Raw genomic sequence first — 25,725 nt, 5'->3', positions numbered from 1 at the left:
TGCTAAAAGTGTTCAAATGCAGTGAAAAAATTATAATTGCATGTGTCAGATAGCTGGTTAAATGTCACTGCTTTTTATGATATCGACATCAGCACCGGCTGTTTGTTTAATTCATCTGCAGTGGTGTGAGGGGACATCACTGTGTGTGTTACTGTTTACCAGCGATCAGTTAGTGAAAAGGTAGTGAAACGTGAAATCCTGATTCTGGCCGTTTTCAGTCAGTTAAGAAACGCAGCCTGTGGCGGAAACTGTCTTTCTGTTGAAGTTATCTCTTTGACCCATCTCACTGTCAAAAAGAGAAATCCTCGCTCTTTCTGTCTCGTTTTCTCTCTCTGTCTGTCTCTCTCTCACACACACACACACACACACACACACACACACACACACAGGAACAGCATGCATACACATACCTGAAAGGGACAGATAACTAAGTCAAGCTCAGTCTTTCACCACAAATGGTTAACAGTCGAAAAGAGGACATGATGCGTGTGGATGCGCACATTTTGTGTGTGTGTGTCTGATCAGGAAGGGGGCCGTTGGAGGTCGGTTAGCCCAGAAGGGGCCCTGAGGGTGGGGCTGCGGTCAGAAGGGGGAGGGGTTGTGGAAAGGGAGAGGATGCTGGAAATGGGGGTGAGTTTCAGTGTGTGATTATGTGTGTTTACCGGGGGTGGGGTCACCCTCCTAAAAGAGAGGAGGGGTGAAAGCCTGAAGAATTTTATTAAATAATTTCTGATTGTAACATTATTTTTACGCTGTGTTGAGGTTTGAGCGTGCATGTGAGGCCTGTTTTATGGGTTGGGGCCAGAGAGAAGGGAAATATTTTGGTTGCTCATCAGTTTTTGACACGGTGCTTGAACATGGTGAACTAGAAAGCAGCCACAAACACAAAACCGCATGCTTGCTATCAAACAGAACAAGAAGTGTGTGTGTGTTTCCATAAGTAGCATCATCTAAGGCATCACTGCTGCACGTGTTTGGCCTTGGCTCAGTGTTGGTTAAACCACTTAATGGCTCCATCACAATCTAATCCCAAACCAAGACCCTGGATTAACCAGAGACCCAAGTTCTCTGCGCTGCTTCCTGTGTGTGCATGTGTGTGTGTGTGTGTGTGTGTGTGTGTGTGTGTGTGTGTGTGTGTGTGTGTGTGTGTGTGTGTGAAACTTACCTTCATGCGAATGTGGGTACCAGATAGGGGAAGCGCTTGAATGGGGTCCAGACCTGAAGGAGGGGGAAGAAGGGGAGGCAGCAGGTCCTGAGGGGTGAGTGGGGTGGGAGGACGGGGACCCGAGGCTGCTAGCCAGGAATGAACCCATGAAGGAGGCACCTGAGGGACACAGAGAGGGCCTGGAGGTTAGAGAAATGATAGGGGAATAAATGGGGGAAGGGGAGTCATGGGGACTCTGCTATGGTGCCAATGAGCACACGCGACTGTAAATCACTTGAGAACGCCTTTGATTTTACCTTGTGCAAAGAAAGAGATGTAGTTTGTTGCAGACATATTAATATCACTGACTACTGCTGAGAAAAATAATAATAACACTCATTTTTGACCTGCCCAGGAGAAATTAATCCCCTCAGGCTACATTCGCACTGCAGATGGAAGTCCTCCAATTTTGATTATTTTTTCCTCTTACCATGTGACACACAGATCTTTTTTTTTTTTCTTTAAAACTACAATCACTAAAAACCTTCAGGAATTCCATTTTGATCTTCATGGGTATAGAATGGGGGTCTCAGGCATGAATGTGACATTAAACTATTTTTTTTAATCAAAGATGATACCTTTAACCTTAGATGATTTTCATTACTTTGATGCCAGGTCTTAGCCAGAATTAGCATCAAATGACAAACCGAGACAGCTGAACTACTCGGGCCACCGGGAGGCAATTTTAGCTGTTATTCTTCAAATAGCTATCATGTAGCAGAGTGAAAGACGAGATATAAAATAAAAGATTGCAAGGTTGAAGTGGTGTTGTGCCTAATTCCCACTGGTGGAGAGAATTTTTAAAAAGCGTTAACGCCTAACACAAGTGACTGTGAAGCCCCACTTACTGAATTTAAGCTGACCTTGCATGAAAAACCAGCCCCCTGATGTGACACCTAAACATTTTCTTACCCCCTAAATCTTTTACTCAAATACAAACCCCGAGAGTTGAGCCCTGCAAACTGTGTTAATATTACTTCTGATCTTTTTTAGCCCAAAGTGCTAAATATATACATTTAATTACAACACGAACACAAACATACATGCTAAAGTCTCTACAAAATATGCAAATAAAGGCACCACAATAACCATGGCTTGTAGTGCGGTCTGACTTCTTATCTCACCATGTATGATTGGGGTAAAATAATCACACAACTGTGTGAATGTATTAATTTATTTACGCCTGTTCCTATTATGCCAAAGCTTTTTTTTGGTGTAGATGTGCATCACGTGGTCAACATAGAAGATGTGGTAATGTAGCGTTTCCACTGGTTGTTCCTGTGTGAATCAGAACCATAGGCTGCAAATAGAAAGTGGACTTAGCCGCTGGTGAGTGAAGTACAGTGAGAAATATTGACGCATTCTCTTGTTCTTCTGAGATCAGATCTGACAAACGAGGTGGGATGCGACTGAGAAACCAAAGGACGTTGCACGTTCATTGCATAAAGACAGGTCAAGCATAAGACAGCCACCCTAAAGCACATGCTGCTTTGTCCTCCTTTCTGACTCTAAGAGGGGACATAATTTACAAACCGCACATTGCGTTGTATTCAGTAAAACTTAAAACTAGCAACCAAGATCATAAACTCATCCACAAAGTGTGTACTAAGTTAAGAGATCACGTGAGCAGCAAATTCATATTCTCATGAACTTCTATACAGTCAACTCCTGGTGGCCATTAGAAGCAAGCTAGTTTGAGGCACTTAGGTTAGCTTGTAGCTTAGCTTAAATTTTTAGCTAAGCTACATTCACCACTTGTGATCAGAACAAGCACCATTCAAGTACAAACATGAACGAGAATTTTAAGATATAACATTTAAAAAAAACTGGTTAGCTGACTCGAATCATCGTGAGGTGGTGTTATATGTGCTAGCATAAACAAATTAACCTCGCAATTACCTGAGCCTTCCCCTGTTGAATAGCTGCCTACAAGCTAAGGCATAATTCCATCTTTGCCACGTGTGTGCACTGCTGACGTAACGTGAGAATCCCGTTATCATGTACTGAGCTGTAAGTCGACGGTTGGCAACGAGTCCAGCATAGAATCAGTGTTAAAGGGATAAAGTGGCGGGATAGAAGTCATTAGGTAGTTACAAGTAAAACACCGGTTTGCAAAAACTGCTGAAATGACATGTCGCCGACTCACTGCAACTCCTCGCAGAAAAATCGAACAAAGATGCAAATCCAACTTCCCAAGAGATTCCTAAACTCAAGTTTCCTACACTAGTAAAAGAATCAACAAGAGACAAACCAGAGGTACAGTATTTATAGAACTCGATCTCATGTCTTAGCACGAGTCTGCTCTTGCGGTCACATATTTGGTCGGCTGGGCCTGCTCTGCACCTTCAAAAGATTTGATCATTCATAAACCATCACACGGGGTCACAACCAAGTTCAGCTCTTGCACGGAACTGAGTGCAAGTCTAATCTCATGCTGTAACAGTTTCGGCAAACTGAGCAAGAAGACTCAGTTCAGTTTGGCTCATCAGCATGCTCTCATTTAGTGGAACAAACTGAACAGTTGTAGGGGAAGGAGGAAACAAATCCACAGGGAATCAGGTAATTAGTCACGGGATTGAGAGAGAGAGAAAAAGAGAGGGCGAGAGAGAGGTGGTGGGTTGGGTCGTTACTCATAAACGCTGCGTCGCATCAGAGGCAATTACCACAACAGTCCACATCTGAGTCACACACACACACACACACACACAGGAACACACGCGTACAGTACCTTCACCTCAACGACGTCCCGATGCCCTAACAACCACAACCACAAGTGCCTTTAGCTGTCTGCCAATCTGTCTCTGACACACACACACATATGCAAGAGGGAGGGTACTGGGATAAGTCAAGAGCAAGATGGGGTAGCAGCGAGTATTAAAAGACAAATCTGTGTGTGTGTGTGTGTGTGTGTGTGTGTGTGTGTGTGTGTGTGTGTGTGTGTGTGTGTCTATTTATACAGCTGGATCCCAAGCATCAGAACACACACGCACACACACACAGTGATCAAGACAAACACACACACAAGCCAGAATATTTAAAAGTCGAAATCTTTCCATCTTTTGCTTTTGATATCCGCAGCCTCTGTAGTCATAATAAATTTGTAGGAAACGAAAAAGACACTCGAGACTTTCATTTTCCATCTTCCCCTATTCTCTTCCCCCCTCCTCTCGCGCACGCTCTCCTCTCTCACAGCAGATCGTTGCAGTGTTTTCTTTTTCTCCCCCCCACCCCTCCTCCCTCCAAATCCTCTCTTGTACAAATGTAGATCAGCGGCCTTTTCAGCCAGTCATAATAAAACACAGCTCGTGTAAGGCTGCTCTCAAGGCCCCTGGCAATGCAGACTCTCGCACAAACGTATACTGACACTGACACGTCAAATACACACTGATGCACACATAACGCTACCTGTATCAAGTCTAGTGCAACAGACGATAGAAAAGAAAGACAACTTTCACATGAGCAATGGGGTTTTTAAAAAGAAACACAAATCTTGGCCACAAAATAAAATTGCATTGAATGAAAAAGAAGCTTAGGCGACTATTTCAAATAGTAGTGCTGCGATTTAAGTTTAGCAATGTAAATACTTTGCATTCCTTCCTGACTTTCTTCCCACAGCTGTTCTTTAATGTCTAACCCCTATCAGATCTCTGCCCTTCCCCCATCTCTCCATCTTTTTTCCATTTACTCATTACTTTCATTTTTCTCGTCTTTTCCCCCCTTTTTCCCTTTTCCTGTCACCTGACTCCTGACCCTCTCTGTCTGTTTTCTGTTGGTTGAGTTGAGGAGAAAATCATATTTGCCCACTCTGTCTCTCTGGCCTGCTGATATGGAAAATCATCTCAGAGGCCAGCCACTAACATAAACCTCATTTCTGTCCCTGTTTCTCTTTTCTCCTCCCCTTCTTCCTCTCCTCCTGGCCTGCGTTTCCGCCTTTGTTTTATCCTGATCCACACATTCCCTTTCCATCTGTCACCGCTGCATCCACTTGGAGTTTCCCCTTTTTTCTCAGCAGAAACACCAATAGACAAATGCAAATATGCTGAATTAGCCTCAGCCGATGAAGGAGCGTAGACGCTACTCATCAGTGCTTTTAATCTTCTGATCAGCTGCAAATATCCATTTATTCAAATATTCATTGTGACCCCCAGTGATACTAGGATTGTATACCACCTATCTCTGTGTTTGCATGTGTTATTTGCCACATATAGAAGTCCCCAACCAAGTAGATAGCTACATGAAGTCTCCATGGCAGTAATTAAAGTAGAAAAACATATTCGTATCCCTCCCATTTTTTTCCGAGTTGGCATTGTAACTTGGAAAAGTGTATAAACACACAGCCAGCGAATCCTCCGATGTTGACAATCCAAAGTAATAAAAATCAGCTTCGATTCACAGTAATACAGGCAGCTGTACTTACAGTGAGCAAAATCTGCTTTAGTTTATTCATGATTGACTGTAATGTGATTTGCTGAGGGGAAAATCCACTCAAAAACACTTAAACACTGTTTTAGAAAAAAAGGGGCTGGATATGCGCCTTACTTTTCTGGGCAGGTTTTTGTGGCTTGGCATATTTCTGGTATTCTCGTGGATAACATGGGGCCCAAAAAATTAAATTACACACACACACACACACACAGACACACACACACACACACACACGCACACACACACACACACACACACACACACACACACACACACACACACACACATATATATATAAACATAAAGAATGACAGAAACGGAACTTAAAAATGAGAACACAGTTGCTAGTGAGAGTGATCGTATGGGCCTATTTAAGGGGGGGAACCTTTAAACGCTACCAAGAGGAATGTAATGAAAATGCCCTTTTTTTTTCGGAAATAAAAAAGGTGAACTCGTGACTGCTTTAATCAAGGATCAACCAATCAGGCCTACTTAAAAACCTTGGCAGTCATGTTTAGAAACAATAACATCATAGAGCCTTTCATGGAGAATTCCAAAGCAAGTGTCTGATGAAGGAATGCGGCCAAAACATCAAGGTTATTTTCTCTTTTTTACGTTATAAAAAGATCTGCTTTGGCATTTGTTAAACCAATTAAGTTACACTATATGCAATATAATGTGTCAATTCAGCTGAAAATGCTTAAAAGTGAGAAAAGATATAACTCTGCAGCCTCTTTTGTGTGCTTCGGCAGCTACTGAAGAGCGCTTGATGAAGTTTACTGTGAAAAAAGCAACAAAAAAAGCATGAAACAGGACAGAACATTCCAAGATTTCTCACTCTTCGAAAGAGGAAGAAGAGGGAGATGAAGAAGAGAAGCGAGAGAGGGGAAGAGGAAGGTAGATTTGTTGCAAGTGGTTAAGAAAAAAAAAGTCCTGTGGTAAAAGAAGCAAACACAGATAAAGTGATGGAGGTATATTCTTTGTTGCATCTCACTGAATGGACTGCTGGTGATCGATACATGCACACACACACACACGCACCTGGAAGGATGATGAGTTAAATCAATCTCCATCCGATGGAAGATCAATAGCCTCTTGTGTTGTATCGTCACATTTGCCAATTAACAAAAGCCTCTGTGCTCCCACTGATATACTGAACTCTCTCCTACATGCACATCTACACACACACATACTGTCACTCGCAGAAAGAACTCGAGAGTCTGAAACTGCACTCTGTGTGTGTCTGTTTGTGTGTGTGTGTGTGCGCGCGTGTGTCAGAGGTTCTGACTCTCGTTAGCTTGGCTGTTACGCTTATTGCCGTACACTTGGCAACCTCTCGTCAGTCCGACCCTTTCATAAGCCTCCAACCACCAAGGGCCCTGGCACTGAGCCTTCAGTCTGTGTGTGTGCATGTGCATGTGTGTGTATATCTAAGTGTGTGTGTGTCTGTGTGTCTAGGGCCAGGAGTCAAGCCAGACCTTTTTGATCTGTTTTGACACCACGGAATTGCACAAGTGACAGGGCTACTCAAACAAGGCATTCGTGGAAGGCGCTTAGACACACACACACACACACACACACACACACACACATACACATACACGCACACACGCACACAGGTCCATAAAAGCATTATGGCACTGGGGACACAAACACATTCAATGTGTGAGTAAGCGCCCAAGCGGTGCTTACAAAGAATATGTTCAGGGGAGAAAAGGAGTTCTTTTGCTCGACTAGATCCAGATAGCCTTTTCCTTCTGCTCTATCTTATTATTCATCAACGATTCCTCTTGACTCATTCATGTTAGAGAGAGTAGGGTGTGCAAGCAAAGCATGGCATGTCGCCTGGGACGAGCAGCTGCACTGAATCACATTACGTAGGGAAGAAGAGAAAGGACAGAGGAAGAGAAAGGGAAAGAGAGAGAGAAAGAGTGGAGGGGAAAAATGAGATGAAAGAGCTACAAATGAGAGATTTCCCTGTGAGGCGTATAAATCAGCAGACTATGAACAGCACTGCTCAAAGCCTGACTCCCAGGCTGCGGACTAGAGCCTCGCCATCCACGCACACGCACGCACAGACACACACACACACGTGGATACACACACGTTCTCTCTGCTACCATCTTTGAACATTCACTGCTGTAGCAACATTCCTATCTCACAGCACCTACACGTGTGTACTTAAACATCCAACAACAGCAAGTATCCTAAAAGAAAAAGCACCGAATCTGCTGGCTGTTGCTCCATGAAGATTAAATGAAATCAAAAGCTGGAAGAATTAAATGAAAAATGAGAAGAAAACGTTGCACCTTGCCTACCCCACCCCGGCTCCAGCCCCCACACACGCACATACACACACATGCACACACTCTGGAGTTGTTCCGATTTTTCCATTGGCGAACATAGTCCACAAACGCACCGCTAAACTTTGAGAAAAGAGGAAAATGTTCCTGCTTTTGACCACAGACTTTCTGGACGCCACACACCCACCCACCCGCGGCTGCAGGAAGGACCATATATGGCTTCGAAGAACAGGAACTCACAACGGGAGAGATTCTTAGGAAGCAGGGTGGATGGGGAGGGTTTGGCGGCGGGGCTGTCAGAGTAAGTTTTTCCAGGTTTTACCAAGGAAAACATGGGAATTTGGAGAACAGGGGTCATATGAGACTGGTCTGCTGCCTGGGTCAGAATGAAACACAAATGGTATGTGCAGGCACATGCAGACATACACTAATCAAAAGCATAAGGTTGCTGATATTTCAGGAAAGCCCGCGGTGAGGGTCAATAATGCAATTCCGCATGTGTGCGTGCGCGCGCGTGTACAGGGATGTGTATGTAGCACCAACCCACCCCCAACTCCCCACAGTTACCACCACAGTGGTTTTGCAGCTCTGGTATAGAGTGAAGAAGCCTGTTCTGGAAGATTTGGTCGTCATCCAGTCTGACATGCCCGTGCCACGCCTCTGTGGTCCATTCAGCCTCCAGCCACAGCAAACACACACACACATTCACATACACAGGCTATAATGATTCGAAGCTGCATGGACCTGTGTGCGGATTAAATACACCTGGGGGTCAAGACGCCAGGAAGAGTGAGTCTAACAGAAAACACAGCACCGTGAGCTGAGAGCAGAGTGTGTTTCTTCGTATCAAGTCATATCCAATCATGCGATCTGCTGAAGTTAAGACACAATTAAATTCTGACACCTAGCGCTTTATACTCACTCCTTATAAAACACATTAAGACGCTGCCCTTAATAAACACTTGTGGTTTGGTGCCGCAGCCCTGTTACTTATCAACAGTAATTTATGATTACAAATATGATTGAAACCCAACCTTAAGTAAACAATGTGTCAAAGCTGTGCGAGGCAACAGGTCAGTATTTAGATTGTATTAGATCCTCTGAAGCACTCAGTATTGTACATTAACAATGCATCCTATGCGGCTTGTAGATGAAAGGGGAGGCTCAAAACTCCCCTTTTAGCCTCTTTGCGCTTATTGTTTTGGCTGTTTAGTATACCTTTATTTATATATAAGGACAAATAATGAGCTGCTGATGAGAGCAGAGCATTTCTTTTGCAGAAAAATATATTTATATATATATTTAGTTTATCGACTTAACATTTTTAGGAAGCCAGATACACACATGACTCCACGTGCAAGCTTTTATTGCTTAATATCTTCCAGAGGATGTGTAAATAACCCTGATTGTGGTATCTACACTTGCTTGTGATCATTAAAGAATTCATAATATACCACAGCTCTGTCCCCAATCAAAAAAAGAAATTTCTAATTTACAGGAAATACTAGCAAGTGTGATCTAAAATTGGTAACAAAATCTTACTTCAAAGTATACAGCTGGTTTTAAATGTGGAAAAAAAATACTTAAGAGAAGGAAAAGCTTCTAGTTATTTTAAGTGATGTAGAAATAAATGTAAGCCATGTCAAATACTCTTCCTTTTATCTTAGGCTGAAGTTAAGACTTGAATCTATTTATGTTACTATGAAGGTTACAGATCGCAGCCTGAGATTTGTAGCAGGAGTGCAGCACAATCCCGCTTCATCTAAAGTTAGCACAGACTCCAGTGGAAACAAACACACCTACGCAGCAGAAGCGAAGCAGGAGGACGGCTGCAGAGGGGAAGACAGCATCCTTTAACCAGCAGACCCAGATTTAACCACATCCATGTCAGCAAGCATCCACCCTACTGAAGTGTCCTTTGGCGAGACACTGAATCCCTACCTGCTACCGCCAGTGCTTTGACTGACCCTAAAGTCAGATCTTGCCAGCAGCCCAGAAAAAGGTGAATTTCCCGGCAGGGATCAAGTATCACATTATTTTTTGAAATATGCTACTTGCAAGCCATCTGCAGAGCTCTCCTCAGTCCTACACCACTGAGACTCATATCCCAGTATCACTGGAGGAAATGTGTCTGCGCAACTATGTGTGTGTGTGTGTGTGTGTGTGTGTGTGTGTGTGTGTGTGTGTGTGTGTGTGTGTGTGTGTGTGTGTGTGTGTGTGTGTGTTCGACTCTGGTGTGCCGTATCACCCTCCATCATCATGAGTTGAGGGGTTGTGGTTCCTAGAGAAGCACTTTACTTAAATTAGACCCTCAACGACTCGACGTGCAGGTGTCATTGTGTGTATATGTGCATGTGCGTACGCTCGTGTCTGCAAAGTATACTGAATGAATGCACGCATGTGTGTGTGTGGGCGTCAGAAAGTCAGTGTGTGTTTGTGTGTGAGAGAGGGAGAGAGGAGACTGAATGCCGAGAGAGGAGCGGGATCAGCAGACGGCAAATGCGAGGGAGAGAGAGGGAGAGAGACAACAAGATAGGAAGAGGAGAGGATGGGGCGAGCGAGAAGGGTGGGAGTCTGCGAGGGAGAGAGTGAGCGACACAGAGAGAGAGAGAAAGCAGGTGAGAATAACCCAGTCTGACCTTATTTCAGCACGGCTTTTCCATTCTTTATATTCCCTCATTGCTGTAATATTTACACAGGAATAAAAGATTATTAGAGCGATCCACAGAGAAGAAATGAAGAGGAAGAGGGGGAGGGGGGAAATATAAATATAAGGAAAGATGAAGACACTCATGAAGGTAGAAAAAAACCAAAGGGAAGAAACCTCAGATTAGAGAGTCTATTGATTATTATTGTCATCAATTAGGTTGCCAGATTTTTTTGATTTGTCTCGTACTGTGGGAAAACTGTTTTGTTTGCTTTCTCCAACCAGCAGCCAAAACCTTCAAGCTTCAAATTTAATTGGTAATGCAAAAAGAAGCAGAAAATCCTTACGTGCCAATATTTGGCATTTGCTTAAAAACGATTCAGATATTTAAAAACGAAAAATCCTTATCAAGAGTCCAATCACTTCAGCTTTCATACGTTATTTATGAACGTATCACAGACAAATCTCTAAAAATAACAATAACCAATAAAGATCCCCAACGTCAGGAAAAACACGCTTGAAATGTTATGAGATTAAAATGTACACAGATTTAAAGTGCACTTTTTAAATGTGTCTCTCCACAACAGCAAATAATAACTCGCAGATGTGCAGATTAAATGAATAACATCTGCCCATCAATCATCAACATTTTAATGAAACACAGAGCTGAAAGAGTTCAAGTCTTAATTTGTTAATTGTAAAACAAAAATGTCAAATTTATTAGGTTACATTTCACCCTAAATTTGGACTTTATTCTGTCTTACCTGATCTTAAATGACATACCTTAAGGTTTTAGACTACCATGGATTTTTCTGATAATCTACAATGAAACTGATAGTTAGATCTGAAAAAATACTGTTATTTATTGTTCTGGGATAATGTAGACATGCCTATTGCTGTTCACCCAAATAATGCAGTTTTGTTCAGGTATAATTTGCAACAAATCTGTGAATAATAAAAACCTTTTTTTATGATTTGCTTGTTTGTTTTAAGAAAAAAACTGAATATGCAGAAGAGAGAGTACAGGTATGACATCCAGGAAATAGTCATCCCACTGGGATTATTAACCAGGAATCCAATGCTCAGGGGGGTGCATGTTCAGTTGGGATGTCCCCTGAGCACTCGGCTATTGGATTGCTCCAATTAATTATTTCTTAGCTGTTATACATGGAATTTTGAGGGGTTTTTTTTAGCAATACTTGGGTTTTTTCCTAGACCAGACTGGACCTTTGAGAATGACAGAGCATCACTGTGCATAGTGTTAAGGTGATGAATTGATGTTACCTTGTTTTGACAGAAATGCCTATAACGCTTTAGTAAAAGGAAACCAAATGAACAATGCTGTTTTTAAAAGAATAATAATAATAAAAAAAAATGCTCATTTTGCTAAATTGTTTTTAAGATGGTGCAAAAAAAATCCTCTTTGCAAGAAAACACTGAATAATTTCTCACATCACAATAAAAAAAGAAAAAGATAAATCCAGGCTATAAGCCATGTCGTGTCTTCAGCGCTTCACTGTTTCCCTGAATGCCCAAAACTGCACAGACTTAAAAGAAGAATTTTCACACCAAACTCAACGTCACATTGCATGTTGAGAAATCCCCTATCAGAAAAAAAGGTAAACATCCTGGCATAACTGCAGCCTTCCGAGCAGCAAAATAAATCAGTATGCCACAACTGAAAAGAAAACACAGGGCTGCTTCTTTGTTCTCACGCTTTCTTTTATATATATAAAAATATATAGAAATATGTAGGATTATACTATTTAAGATATATGTCTTATTTCTAATTTTTCTTTTCTGCCCTTCTGAACAGAATTGTATTGAGTATTTTGTAGTCTAGCTTTGGATGCAACGTTAATATCTGTTCCACTAACGTTTATTTGATTTGAAAAAAGACAGAGCCTGCACAAGTTAAGCAAAATGATAAAACGCAGCGAGGCCAGCACTGGGAGCTTCTGAGAAAGCAACACATTCATACAGACGCGTACACATGGAGAGCAAAAAAGCAAAAAAAGAGAAAAAAAAGCCATACGTATGTGAGCATCCGCACACAAAGAAGTCCTTGTATTATGCATGCATGCATGCTTCCAAACATTACAAAAACACACATCAAAACGACCGGAAAAGACAGTAGGTGGTTATTAAAGAGACAAGAGAGAAAAACAGAGAGAAAGAGAAGAGACACTTTACCGGCAATCAAAGATGCAGAGGAGAGGAGACAGGAAGAGAAGGAGAGGGAAGTGGAGGTAGAGAGAGAGAAACGTGCAAAAAAAAAGGGAAGAAAAGGGGAAAAAAAGGGAGAGCTTGCTTTTAATCAGCCTGGATCCAAAATTTAGACAGGCACACACAGAGGCACGAGCAGTCCCTGTAGGATTAGGGCCTTGGCACTGTGTGTGTGTGTGTGTGTGTGTGTGTGTGTGTGTGTGTGTGTGTGTGTGTGTGTGTGTGTGTGTGTGTGTGTGCGTGTGTACTGTGCACGTCCCACGAGACTGATTAGCCATGAATGACTGATGACGGATCTTTTTTTCCCTCCTCCTTGCTCTCTCTCACTCTTGTTTTCTTTCTCACTACTCTCAGCTCGGGCAAGAGCATGGGAGAGGATACTCCCTCTCCCATCACACACACACACACACACACACACACACACACACACACACACACACACACACACACACAAAGCTGCACACAGCTCCATGTATATTCAACAAAGGCTCCTGAATATACTTAATGCTTTCATGTGTGTCACTGTGTAACGATCCATGCTGTTCCACACAGCTGCTTCTCTCTTTTTCTTACTCTCTTCCTCCTTCACAATCATGCACACACACACACACACACACACAAATATGTACCTATTTCCTGTTTAGGAGCACATTAGCTGTATTTCACACCAAATACTAAATCTGCTCAATCTGTATGACAGCAGCAGTTTGACTCTTGAAAAACACTGAAGGGTCCTGCATTCAGGCGGCAGGCCGACCACTCTGCCTCCTTTAACCTCACCTCCAGATGAACCTCGGGCCACCGCCATCCATCTAAAGCCCTGACAGCAAAACAAACTGGACATAGACCCGCCTGAATGGAGGCCATTACAATATGAATGAGCCAAACAGAGCTGAAATGAATCGAGTGGAGAAGCAAAACACAACAGCTGAGGAAAGGGCCCGGGCTGAGTCAAACGAGTCAGCTCAAGTGACGATGAGTCAGGCAAAATGTGACCCCGAGACAGGGTAAAAGCAGAGGCCTGTCTCAGGTGTCCGTAGCCGTTCTGATAAGGGTTACCTTGCCGTGGTGCTTGCAACACTGCTTTTTCAGGGGGTGCAGACCTGTGGATCCACTGAGACTGTGACATCATGTCTGTCCCCCTGCTAAGTGATGTCACCTCCCTGTCATGTTGCGTAAATAGGGAACTGCCTTGACCCCTCTGAAGAGGAGAGAGGCCATAAAATAGCTGGGAATTACAGCATCTGCACACTTTCTTTGCACATATGTGGTGACTTTTTTCATGCAGTCATGTCACGAATAAGAGCCACAACGACGAACAACTTATATTGTTTTTTATGCACGTGCACACACACACACACACTCACTCACACATACAAAGCCCCCGTCTTCCTGTACAGAGTAAGAAGCTGTTTTAGCCTTGTGTTTTGCGGGCTGTTTAAAATGTCATTTTTCTCTCGTTTCTCTGACTTCAAAGGCGCCTCACTGAGCTCTCACTCCCTCTTGCCAAATCCTCCAAACGTTTCTGATTTAGTGAGTTGGCCACGGGCCGAGTAGCACCGGGACGGGCCCGTTAACAACTGTCCAAGTGGTGGGGGAGAGGAGGTGAGGAGGAAGGAAAGGAAAAGGGAAGAGAAGAGAAGGGAGAAACAAATGAGACAATGTGGAAAAGGGAGAAGAAGCAGGCTGAAATTGAGACAGAAATAGGAGGACTGCTGAGAGAAGGTCTGCTAACAACGCGAGGAGGCGATGGGTGTGTGGGGAGTCAGACAGAGACGGGAGATGGATATAAGAGGTGGGGGGATCGATTGAAAAGAGAGGAGAGAGAGAGAGAGAGAGAGAGAGAGAGAGAGAGAGAGAGAAAAGGGGGTGGGGTGAAGGGGGCCATGGCTGTGAGGAGGAGGAGGAAGGAGGGCTGGAGCACCACTCGAGAAGCTGAGAGGAGCAAATGCAATAGTGAAGGGGAAGCAGAAGGAGGAAGAGGGGAGGGCGGGCGTGCGATTAAAGAGGGGTGAGGAAGACCGGGGAGGGGGGGGGCAAAAGGCCTGGCCAGTAAGAAACAGAAGAAGAAGAAGGAGAAAGAGGAAAGAGGAGCAAGTGACAGAGAAAGAGGAAAAAAAGAGCGCATGGACACAGGAAGTCTGGCGCTTTCCATTCACTTCATGACACATCAAATCATCAGATGGTGGTGTGTGTTCACACCCCGGAGATGTCGCAACCAAACGCACCCCACACCCTTCAAATCACTGCTACCGACAATAAGCAGCTGTTCTCGTGTTGGAGGAGAGTTGGAGATGAGACAAAAGTCTTCCTGTCACAGTGGCAAGTGCAACTTCAGAACAAATGCAAGCTTCACTCCAAACTCAAACATCAAAAGATTTTTCCTTAATTTGTTTAATTTTTTTCCCCTTTCTACTGATGTGACCTTTTAGACGCCTTAAATCTCAGCCACAGTTACTCCGAGGTCAATTTGACCTTATTGTGGAATATATTTAAATGACGCGCCACGGTTTGCTTGAAATATCAAAGCATACACAAGAGTCTCATTTGTAATGGAAATGCCTTTAATGACTTTACCGGCCCTTACTTAATGACTTAATGCTTTTAATGTGTCAACAAATTTCCAAAAAGTCAGGCTCGTTTAAGTGATTTCTTTGGCCCTGCTGCATATTTTAATCTCACGCCTTGATAAGTGCACAGCGCTGATGTGGGTGGGGAATCGGATTTGCTATATTTTGAGGCAGACCAAAAATCATGTATGTAAAATGCAATTTTGAAAAGAAAATGGTGAGCATGTGTGTAGCGTGTGTGTGTCTGTGATGATGACACACACTAAAATTACTCCAGAGCCTAGTCCAGTGTGTTTAAATGCAATGCTGAGGGAGCTTTAACTGGAATCAATGGTTTTTTACACTTGAATTAATTTTTCTACTCAAAGTCAAATATTGTAGATTTTCACCCAGTTTGCACTGAAATCGCCACAAATTAATTTTGATTTTATTTAACACATATAATATATTTTCTGTTGTGAAATTTATAAAAAGGAAAATAATTGTACATTATCCAACAAAAATACATATATTTAGAAAAATTTCCCTAGTGGTTTCCTACTCACTTATGCACTTACGGTCACTCGGTGTAGCGTAGTGCTGATGACACAAAGTGGGTCAGTCAGTTTTTTTTTGTTTTTTTTTTAATTGAACTGAATCGACAGTTTACACTCGTCTCCTTCCTCACCAAATCCAGTCGCAGCTCGGCTGGCCGCAGCCTAGACCAGCTGTCTCCTCCTCACAGGGGGCCGTCTTGCACACTGCACCCTACATGTGCCCCCTGTACATCCCGGGTTGCATTGGTTGGATTGGAGATTGGTGGGTGGTGTTGGAAAGGGGTGATTGGGCTTGCTCACTGCTGACTCATCCTACACACAGACACACACACATACACTCGCAGGGACAGGCAAGCATCTCCTCTCTATCGCTTTCATTCACTCACACTCTTGAGAAGCAGAGGAGACGCCAGGGCGGGGAGTCGGTGGGGGTGACGGCCAGTGGGTGCTGTCAGGCGGTGGTAATCTGACTGGATTACCAACCAGGTGGAAACATTCAGCCTATCTACCCCCCTCACACCCTTACCCTCCCCCTTCCTCCTCCTCCTCTTCCTTCCTCCTCCCTGGCTCCATCCATCTATCATTTCTTCCCTTATTTTTTTCACATGCCTTTCTTTCTTTATCTATCTATGGGGCTTCCCTTTGCCTTTAAACATAATGAGTACCCTAGACACACACACACACACACACACACACACTACTCTATAGTAACTACAGGCCTTTAATTCCACAAGCATGGACAGAAACCAAACCCATGCGTACGCGCACAAACGCGCCGTCTCCTTCCATCACCGTGCAGGTTGTTTGTGCGCCAAGGTGTGTGCAGGTAGTAAGGTGAAGGGGTGTGCCTCATCTGTGCTGCCGCAACGTTCAAAGCCTATGACAAAAAACTTCCAAGGGAAGAGAGAGATATAACTGACAGCCTCCTGATGAATGGACTGGATGGTTGTGCACACACACACACGCACAGCTACAGGCATTTGTAGTAGAGATATGCAGAATTTAACTACAGGGTCTTGTGTTTCACTAACAACACCGAACATGGGGAGAAGGAAAGGGAAAATGCTGGGATGAAAAGGGGGCATAAGCTGAAGAAAGAGCTCAAGAGAGCAAAGACCGAGAGCAACCGAGAGAAAAGAAAGTGAGAAGTGGCAGAGAGATAATCTAGTCTATGACATTTTGGTTATGGTTTATTGCTGTTTTAAAGCACAAAAAACAAGCAGCTTAAGACTAACGTTCTTCAAAGTGTGTATGTGTTTGTGCGTTTGTGCAGCTGCATGTGTGCACACACAACATGAATGTAAACTCCTTCTGTCTGCATTACTTAGTCACACAAATGCACACTCGTTCACGTACACAATCATGTAAACAAAAACGGTCTGCTGTCTGGGAAGTAACACACCTGTTCAATGACAAGAGCAGCCACGCCCTCCATAATACTGCACACCTGTGCTTCTGCGGGCTAAACCTAACCCTAATCGCACACGCAAACACACACACATATACACTTGCACAACTACTGCCCAGGGGCTAACATCAGAGAAAGGGGAAGAAAGAGAAAGAGAAGGGGGGACTGGAATAAAAAGCAAAGCAGTGAAAATGGGAGGGGAAGAGAGCAAGACAGACAGACAGAGACAAAGGCTTTCCCACTGCTCCTATCAGTAATCTAAACGCCTGTGTAATATCATTGTGGGGTTTTATCAAATGTGGGCTGAGTCTTATGGCGTTGGTATGCGTCTGTCATTCCATCACCTTGTCAAGCGCGACCATATTCAAGCAGACACCATGCTGATCTAAATAAGAGGCTTCAGCAAATTGATGGATTGCAGGTTTTCCAGGATATGAAGAAGCAGGGGAGAATGAGGGGAGTCTTTTTTTTTTCATTTAGGATTTTTTTTAAGTGATATACTCAGTTTGATACTGCGAGACTGTGTGTGTATACATATATATATATATATATATATATATATATATATATATATATATATATATATATATATATATATATATATATATATATATATATATATATATATATACACACATAAAGAAATAGTGAGGGTGTCTTCACAAAGATCTGAAACAAACCCTTGTCAAAACCTCCCCCTCCACCCTCCTGTCCCTGCTATGGCCAGCTCCACATCACATCTACCCCCTGTGCTGAGGCCTAGGGCCAGGCATACAGCTTTCTGGATCTCTAAGGGGGGCAAGGACAAAGGTAACCCGCATCCTAACCTCCAAGCAAACACACATACATACACCAACCCCCCATCTCTAAACAACAATCCTCTATGCCCATCATGTCTGTCAAAACCCCATAAGGGACATGCATGGAGAGTCTGGATATCTGGAATCTCAATACAGTGTCATGCACCTTGAGACCCAGTGAGAGGCCCTCTTGAATATATTTCAATAGCATTATCACCCTGCATTACTATGCTTATACCCCCTTTATTCAACATTAAAGAAACATTTTTACACTGGGCCATTATGCATGTCAGCGCACAGCAAAATCAGTCAAGGTGCTATTTAAACTGCAATGCAGGTTACATTTGTATTTGATATATTAGCTTTGAAAATGAGCTGGGCGTGTTTTTGCTCGAATGTTGTGTGTGGAAATCAGAAACAGGCAGGCAGCTCAGCGTGTCATAAAATATAGAAAATATTTTATCAATATAAGTTAATGCATGGAGACTGAATCATTTATAATATATTTAAATGTGGTAAAGTGTTGATCAATATTTATGTGAATTGTTTAATAAGTATTATACTGAAAAGAATGTACGTATGAGAGAATAAAGCAAAGCTTAATAACTTTTGTGCAACAACACGTGTTTTTAGACGTGTTGTCAATAAAATGTGTTGACATTTAGACTTTTTTTACTAAAATATTTTTTAAAATAATAAATAAATAACGTACAGTATCAGTTCAAGTTTTAAGAAACATACACGTTACAGCCTTACGTCAGTTTATATAATTAATATATTTATATATGAATAATTTTTAAAAACGCAGAGGAAGAGCCCAAGTTTACAAACCTAAATGCTCACGTGCAATAAAAAGTATATTAAACAAACCAAGCTGACGTAAAATTGCATTTTAAATTAAAAATAATAATAATAATTGAAAAAAAATTCCTCTCATGTGAAGAAACCAGAACCACAGAACCAGGAGGTGGAGCACGAAATATCAAAAGTAATTCACGGTAGGATTTCTGGAAAAATCCACGCGTGTTGACCTGAAATGTGAAATGTATTTTAGCAACTAATTAAAAATGAAAACCCGGTTTGCCTCAATTTTTTCCCTTTTACACATGAAAACAAGCAAATACACGCGAGACGTGGATGGCCACTCTTGACACACATGGTAACTAATGAGATTTCTCATGTAACACGCATACATTCATCCAGCGCGTGGGTATAAACGCAGTATGATTTCGGACAGTCTTTTCTTTCTCTCTTTGCACGCACACACAGCCCCCCCCCCCCCCCCCCCCCCCCCCCCCCCACACACACACACACACACACCCCTATTGAGACAGGATACCAAAGCTACTTGTTAAATCTAATGCATGCACTGTCAACCCATTCGCACCCCGTCACGTCTTCGCTCAATATAGAAACCGGATTTTCTGGTATTACCCTCACCTCTATTAGCCAGAGCTCCCCTTCACTCACTCAGTCCCCCCTCTGCTCTCCACCCGGCAACTGCGACCCCCAGTTTGCGCCCAGCATAAACCAAAACCACCAAAAAATTATTTCAAAAACACACACACGTGAAGGAGGAGGAGGCGCTGCGCAGAAACTGGCTCGGCTAATAGCTTTAATTTATTGTTTAATGGGAAATATAAGCGGTGGAATAACCCAATTCTAATTAATTACATCAACTGGCAACGATTAGTACTTCGCTAATTGATGAATCCAAATAAATCTATGACAAGATTATGCCACTAATAATCCCAGCTTGATATGAAAAAAAAGAAAAGAAATAAAACCAAATAACCCTGGAATTAAAGTTTTAAAACAACAACACCAACAACAAAGGTGAGCTTGGACTGAGTTGTAAATTTAGAGTTAATTCTATCTGCAAAAAGAAAACACATTACCCTTTTTCTTTTATGTGATTTTATATACAGTTTTTTTAATTCTTGCATTTCGGCAAACAGCCATAAACAGTTGATTAAATAAAGTTAAAAAAGATAATTCCTAAATTCCCCCCACCCCCCGAAAGTCGGAGCACTTTCCGTCAGCGTTAAATTCTAACTCGTCCCTGAAGAGCTCCAAGGTTTTATTTTGCAATATGGGGAACATATGCTTCAGACAAGAGAGACAGAGAAAGCGAGAAACACAGAGTATATATTTTCTTTGGGTTTTTTGTTTGCTTGTTTGTTTTGTTTTTTTAATCCACACTTCTCTGTAGTTACACGGTGGGGAAAAACACCTTGCTTCCAAAACTGACCTGAGTGCGGACCCATGGAAAGGTGGGATGAGTAATATTTCCCGGGCTGGAAGTGAGCGGGGTGCTGCACGGATCCGTGTCCGCCTGGCGCCATCCGAGACGCGGCGCTGTGAACCAAGGCGCTCCGCTCCGTCAGGAGGTGGTGCGGAGGAGCGAAATCTCGGCTTTCCATCCCGATGAGAAGCGATAAATCCCAAATCCCAAAGTAAAATCCGGAGGCACCGAAGGTTTCAGGCACCCAGATGCAAATAATCCCTTTTTATGAACTTCGTGCTCGCCTCGCATTGAGCGCGGTTTTGGCTTTGCAGGGTCGAAACGGAGTCCCCGTCATGTCCTACAAAAGAGAGAGCAGGAGACGAGTCAAAGCGCTGACAATGACGAGCCAGCCAGGGATGTGGCGCTGAAGAAAAGGCTTGACTGAGAGACAGTCGCTGCTCGTGTTTAGACAAACAAGCACGGTTTACAAAGAGAGAGAGAGAGAGAGAGAGAGAGAGAGAGAGTGAAGAAGAAAAAAAGGAGGAATAAGAAGCTATTCAAATGTCACACACAACAAACGTCCTAAAATAAAACAAAATCCCCACATTTACTGACCAACTTTGGTTCTGCGCTGCACACTAACTTTCTAACGCCGATATGCGCCAGCTCGGAAAGGTGGGTGAAGTCTGCACTGTGGATGAAAATGTGGGTGAAGTGAGTTTGCGTGGATTTACCCCGCACTACATCGTTGGCCCCAACAGAGGAGCCCCCCCCCCCCCCCCCCCCCCCCTCCTCGCGACCAAACACAATGTAAATCCTGAACACGGGAGCTTCCTTTATCAGCGCAAAAAAGAAAAAAGAATGGAGCAAATGACGAACAAATGAAGCATATACAGTACAAGAGTTCACGGCGGTATAAAGCCTCTCCCGGTGAAGGAGTTGTTGAGTCTTGAGGCTCAACAAGCGCCGGTCATAAACAGGCTGGACCTCGGGGCACTTGCGCTAAAACGTTAAGGAAACCATCTGCACCAAGTATAGAATGCGTAAAAAACATATTCTTTTTTTCTCTCCTTTGGGTGACTCAAATAGCCTATCACTCTTTGGTTTCAGACGGATACCGTCAATACGTTTATCTTTTGGTGTAAATTGAGATTTTAATTCGAATCTGATCCGGTTCATATGTGGAGGAAATGTTGATCTCTGACTTGGATCGACATTTCTTATATAGGTTTTATAAACCAAGAGCGCCTTTACCGTTCTCTGTTTTTTTATATACACGTGTTTACCAAAGTTGCTTCACCATCGCTGTTTGACTTTTGATAGTTTGCACCGTTGAAATCGGGATTATTATCCGTTGTGTTGCTTATTGAGGAAAACTGGCGTTGAAACAGCCATTTCTATCAACTCATACGGAGTCAGCAGCAGTGGCCCTCGCCTTCTGACAATAGCCATGCATTTCTGCTACACGTACTGTATATATAGGATACAGTGTAATCACAAACACAAATCAAATCACCTCTATGCTTCATCGCCAGAGTTGTGAGGTGGGCAATAAACAGTGAAATAGACTAGGAAATCATCGCGTTTATATGTATACCTCATAGCCTAGGTCATTTATTTAAATAGGACTCCCTGCGATGCTCATAGGGAGCTCTGGGTGCTTCCATTTCCATCCCCCCCCCCCCCCCCCCCCACACACACACACACACACACGTACACACACACAAACACACCTCAGCAGTCCATCTATTAGGCCTTTCAATGCGTGGCACGTCCATCTAGTGCTCTGTAGATGCTGATAGCACCTCCCAGGAACCAAGATAGAGGAACAAAGAAAATACCAAATGCTCTGGTGGACCAGGGGCTTTATGAAGTGCATAAGAACAGCCTTCATAAGCTCGGATATTCAAGTCTTCTTTAAGTCACACACACACACACACACACACACACACACACACACACACACACACACGCTGCTCAAGGACTCAACTTTCAGGAATTGTATTTTTAGAGGGGATTTTCACCCTGGCTCCCTAAAGTTCGCAGTTCTGATAAAACCCAGCAAATGTGATCGTGAATCGTGAAAATGTGTGTGTGTGTGTGTGTGTGTGTGTGTGTGTGTGTGTGTGTGTGTGTGTGTGTGTGTGTTATACGTACAAACATTCCCCGTAACCCTTCCTATAAGGATATTTTTTCGCAAAGTGCGAGGGCATGTAAATAATTTAATTTCCTTTTTGTTTGCTGCAGGATGTTATTTTTTCTGACCACATGTAGTCAACAGTAACAGGGGGAAATAAGGGTAAAAGAAAAATAAATGGGGGGAGAAACGGAGGCTGCTGCTGTTTCTGCTGCTGCTGTTGCTGCTGCAAGCTCACTGGGAAGGCAAAATGGACTCTCCTGTCCCCTAGGCAGTGAGAAACAATGGCCCTTCTCCACGGGACATCAATCATAAACTACTATCGTCTGACATTTGTCTATACATTTTTACATTTTCTGTCCATAAACACACGTCCTGGATATTTACATTACACGTCAACAGAGAGCCACTCAGACTACATTTAACAACCTGAGTCTAAATCCCGTGTTATCGCACGCCACGCAAACAAGCGGCGTGAGCAGATCGCGCGTAACAGTTTTGGGAAGAAAGAAAAAAATCATCATTTGAATCTACAGTAGCGTGTGTGTGTGTGTGTGTGTGTGTGTGTGTGTGTGTGTGTGTGTGTGTGTGTAGCCCACATACGTGAAAGGCGTTCAGACTTCCTTCCACTCTACCCAGACCTCCGAAACCTTCTACACACACCTCCACAAGCACACACACACACAAGCACACATCCACTAAGCAGTGCCCCGAAAAGGGTCAAACTGTCGTCAGAAGAAAATCCCCCCCTTCCCTTACAAAAGTAACCACTGCTGGTCAAGACGACATCACATGAACTTCGCACAAAAGCCAGCAAATCCGCAAAGAATTGCGTTTGTCAGAACTAATGCAATTGAGGCTTCGAGCATAAAAAGAAGAAAAGGAGAGAGAGAAAAATGCGCCTATTTATCTGTGCGTGTGTGCGTGTGTGTGTGTGCGTGTGTGCTGTTTGAGCATAAATCTACTATATCATAAATGCGTGAATCTTTGGATAAAAATGAAAAAAAAAAGAAATTTAAAAAGGCATTTCCTTTTGAAGTGGTCCGGGTCCAGAGGGCAACTGGTTTCCCTCAACAATTTAGCAATAAAGTAAAGTCGCAAAGCATAACCGGCGCACTAAATCCGGATATTCAGAGGCCGGCTAAACGGGAGAGACAAGCCCGGCTGAGCCGAAGACAGCTCGGCGTCTACACAGCCTTCACACCGAGGGAGCACTGCAGCTTGCAATAAAAAAAAACCTCTACCTCTCTCTCGCTCTCTCCCACACACAGAGATAGACACACAAACACACACACTTGCACAATGGAGAACTAACAAAGAAATAATCTACAATTTAAAATGTATGAAAATGGGCTCACTGAAAGAGCAGAAAGGTGTGGAGCAGCACCCCGAATGAATTAGAAACACACGCTCGGCTGTGAGGAGAGGTCAAATCAAGAAGTGACACATATCGCCCACAGCTCAGCACTGCACACTGGACAGGAAACGGTGGAAATAAAGCTACGTGAAATAAATCCCCCCCCCCCTTCCCCTCCCTCCTCTAGATTACAGTAGAATCGTGAGATCTGCGCCTTTAATGTATTTAGCAAATGAGAGATGCCTACAGATTAATATTCTGCACAGAACATCAGACCATCTCGCGTTTTATTGCCTCTAATGGAATGACAGCGGATAGCGGTGCGCTTAGAGAACAGCCAAGGTATACCTCCATGTAAATAAAAAAAGATTAAAAAAGACAAAATAATAATAAATGTGTAAACTAAAATTCTCTCTTACTTGAAAAAAATGAACATGAAAAAAACGGCATTCAAACGGCTACAATCACACACACAACACACACACAAAACAAAACAAAACAAAAATGACAAAAACAGAACTGTAAAATAATTTCCTACTCACTGGCAAGTTACATCCACCGTGCGGCGAGTGGCTTATAATGAAAGAAAAAGTACGAAAAATATTCAAAGTGAAAATCCCGGAGTCGCAGAGATGAAACATGTGGGATTGATTACATCCTATGCTGCTGCAGACTGTGGTGTGCAGTCAGTTGAGGTATGGGAGAGACGCATCGTAGAAGTTCAGGCTTGTAGTGAATCGAGGCTCGTTCATGCAGCCGGAGACTCAGACACGCCGGTAGGAGGGAGGGAGGGAGGGAGGAGGAGGAGGGAGAGGTTGAAGGGGTGTGTGCGCGGGGAGGGGTGGACTCGCAGGCCTATTGGTTTGAGAACGACAATGTGAAAGCGTGCCCGTGAGGCGCTCCCCCACCACCGCCCCCACCTACCCTTTTCTATACACCCCCCTCTACGCCACACACACACATACACACACACCCCTTTCTACAGTAAATGCGCCCTGCCATTGGTTGCCGTTCGGAGCCAATGAGGAAGCCGGAGGATCCGCGGAGCAAAACGGCGGGCGTTTGATTTGCAGCCCTCGGCGCACTGCGCGGAGAAGACAGGCGGCACGGAGAGGAAAGGAGCCGGCTCTGCCTGCGCTTTCTGATCGCTGGTGGAGAGCAAACAGCGTCTAGCCTTTTATGCCGTGTGATCCCGTTGCAGCCCTCTGTGCTGTCTGTCTGACTGCAACGCTGTTTTATTATTATTGTTATTTTGCCTGACAGCGATGGCGTGGTAGTGTTGTTGGCGCTCCTTTAGGGAAATCTCCCTTTTATGCTCTCCTTTTTTGATCATCTGCTAAATAAATCCTTATTAGAATTTGAATGTACTTTAGTGAACAAGCCTGCTCTGTTTTGCATGTGTGTGCAACTAAAGTCACAACGAGACCTACATTAGCAGGCCTGAAGTTTCAGTGTAGAGTGCAGATTTGCTATATTATAATAATAGTCTGCTTAAAAAGGGGGGAAAATGCTATTGGAGTCCTTAATGGTCATTGCAGGATAATTCAGGCTCTGTATAAAGGAATGTGTTATAGGTTTACACCTTTTAGTTAATATGGCGGGGGATTAAAAATATTGCATCTGTTTTAGGGAAAAGTTATGATTGCTGTAAACACACAAGATAGGCTACGGTATACTGTATATTACCTATATCTATTTATTTATCTATATATATATATATAAGCCACACACACACACACACACACACACACACACACACACACACACACACACACACACACACACACAGGCAAATTGAATCACTGCATAATTTGAAAGCATTACTGTCCTTGGGGTTGGCCCTGCACACGGTTCACTAATTTAGCCAATTAAAAGTGGAAGGATA

General features: G+C 43.3%; 1 protein-coding gene across 7 annotated transcripts in view; it reads right to left on the bottom strand.

Annotated features, from left to right (window-relative positions):
- bahcc1b (BAH domain and coiled-coil containing 1b) overlaps positions 1–25,725 on the bottom strand; it is a 65,895-nt gene that overhangs the window by 29,720 nt on the left and 10,450 nt on the right. For 3 of the 7 annotated variants that reach the window (XM_082543452.1, XM_082543449.1, XM_082543451.1), the window contains 2 exons: positions 20,371–20,704; positions 1,166–1,324 (listed from right to left, as the gene is read on the bottom strand). In XM_082543452.1, coding sequence (XP_082399578.1) covers positions 1,166–1,324; positions 20,371–20,542 — 331 coding nt within the window. In that variant the 5' untranslated portion in view covers positions 20,543–20,704. Of the gene's footprint in view, positions 1–1,165; positions 1,325–3,103; positions 3,368–6,670; positions 6,693–7,938; positions 7,993–20,370; positions 20,705–24,382; positions 24,575–25,725 lie in introns of those variants that run through there. The other 4 variants (XM_082543450.1, XM_082543453.1, XM_082543455.1 and 1 more) reach the window with 4 other exon arrangements.

Source organism: Aulonocara stuartgranti (assembly GCF_965226115.1).
Source record: "Aulonocara stuartgranti genome assembly, chromosome: 8".
NCBI classification, from domain to species: Eukaryota; Metazoa; Chordata; class Actinopteri; order Cichliformes; family Cichlidae; genus Aulonocara; species Aulonocara stuartgranti.
The sequence above is the reverse complement of the archived record's forward strand: the minus strand, read 5'-3'. Positions and strand labels throughout refer to the sequence as shown.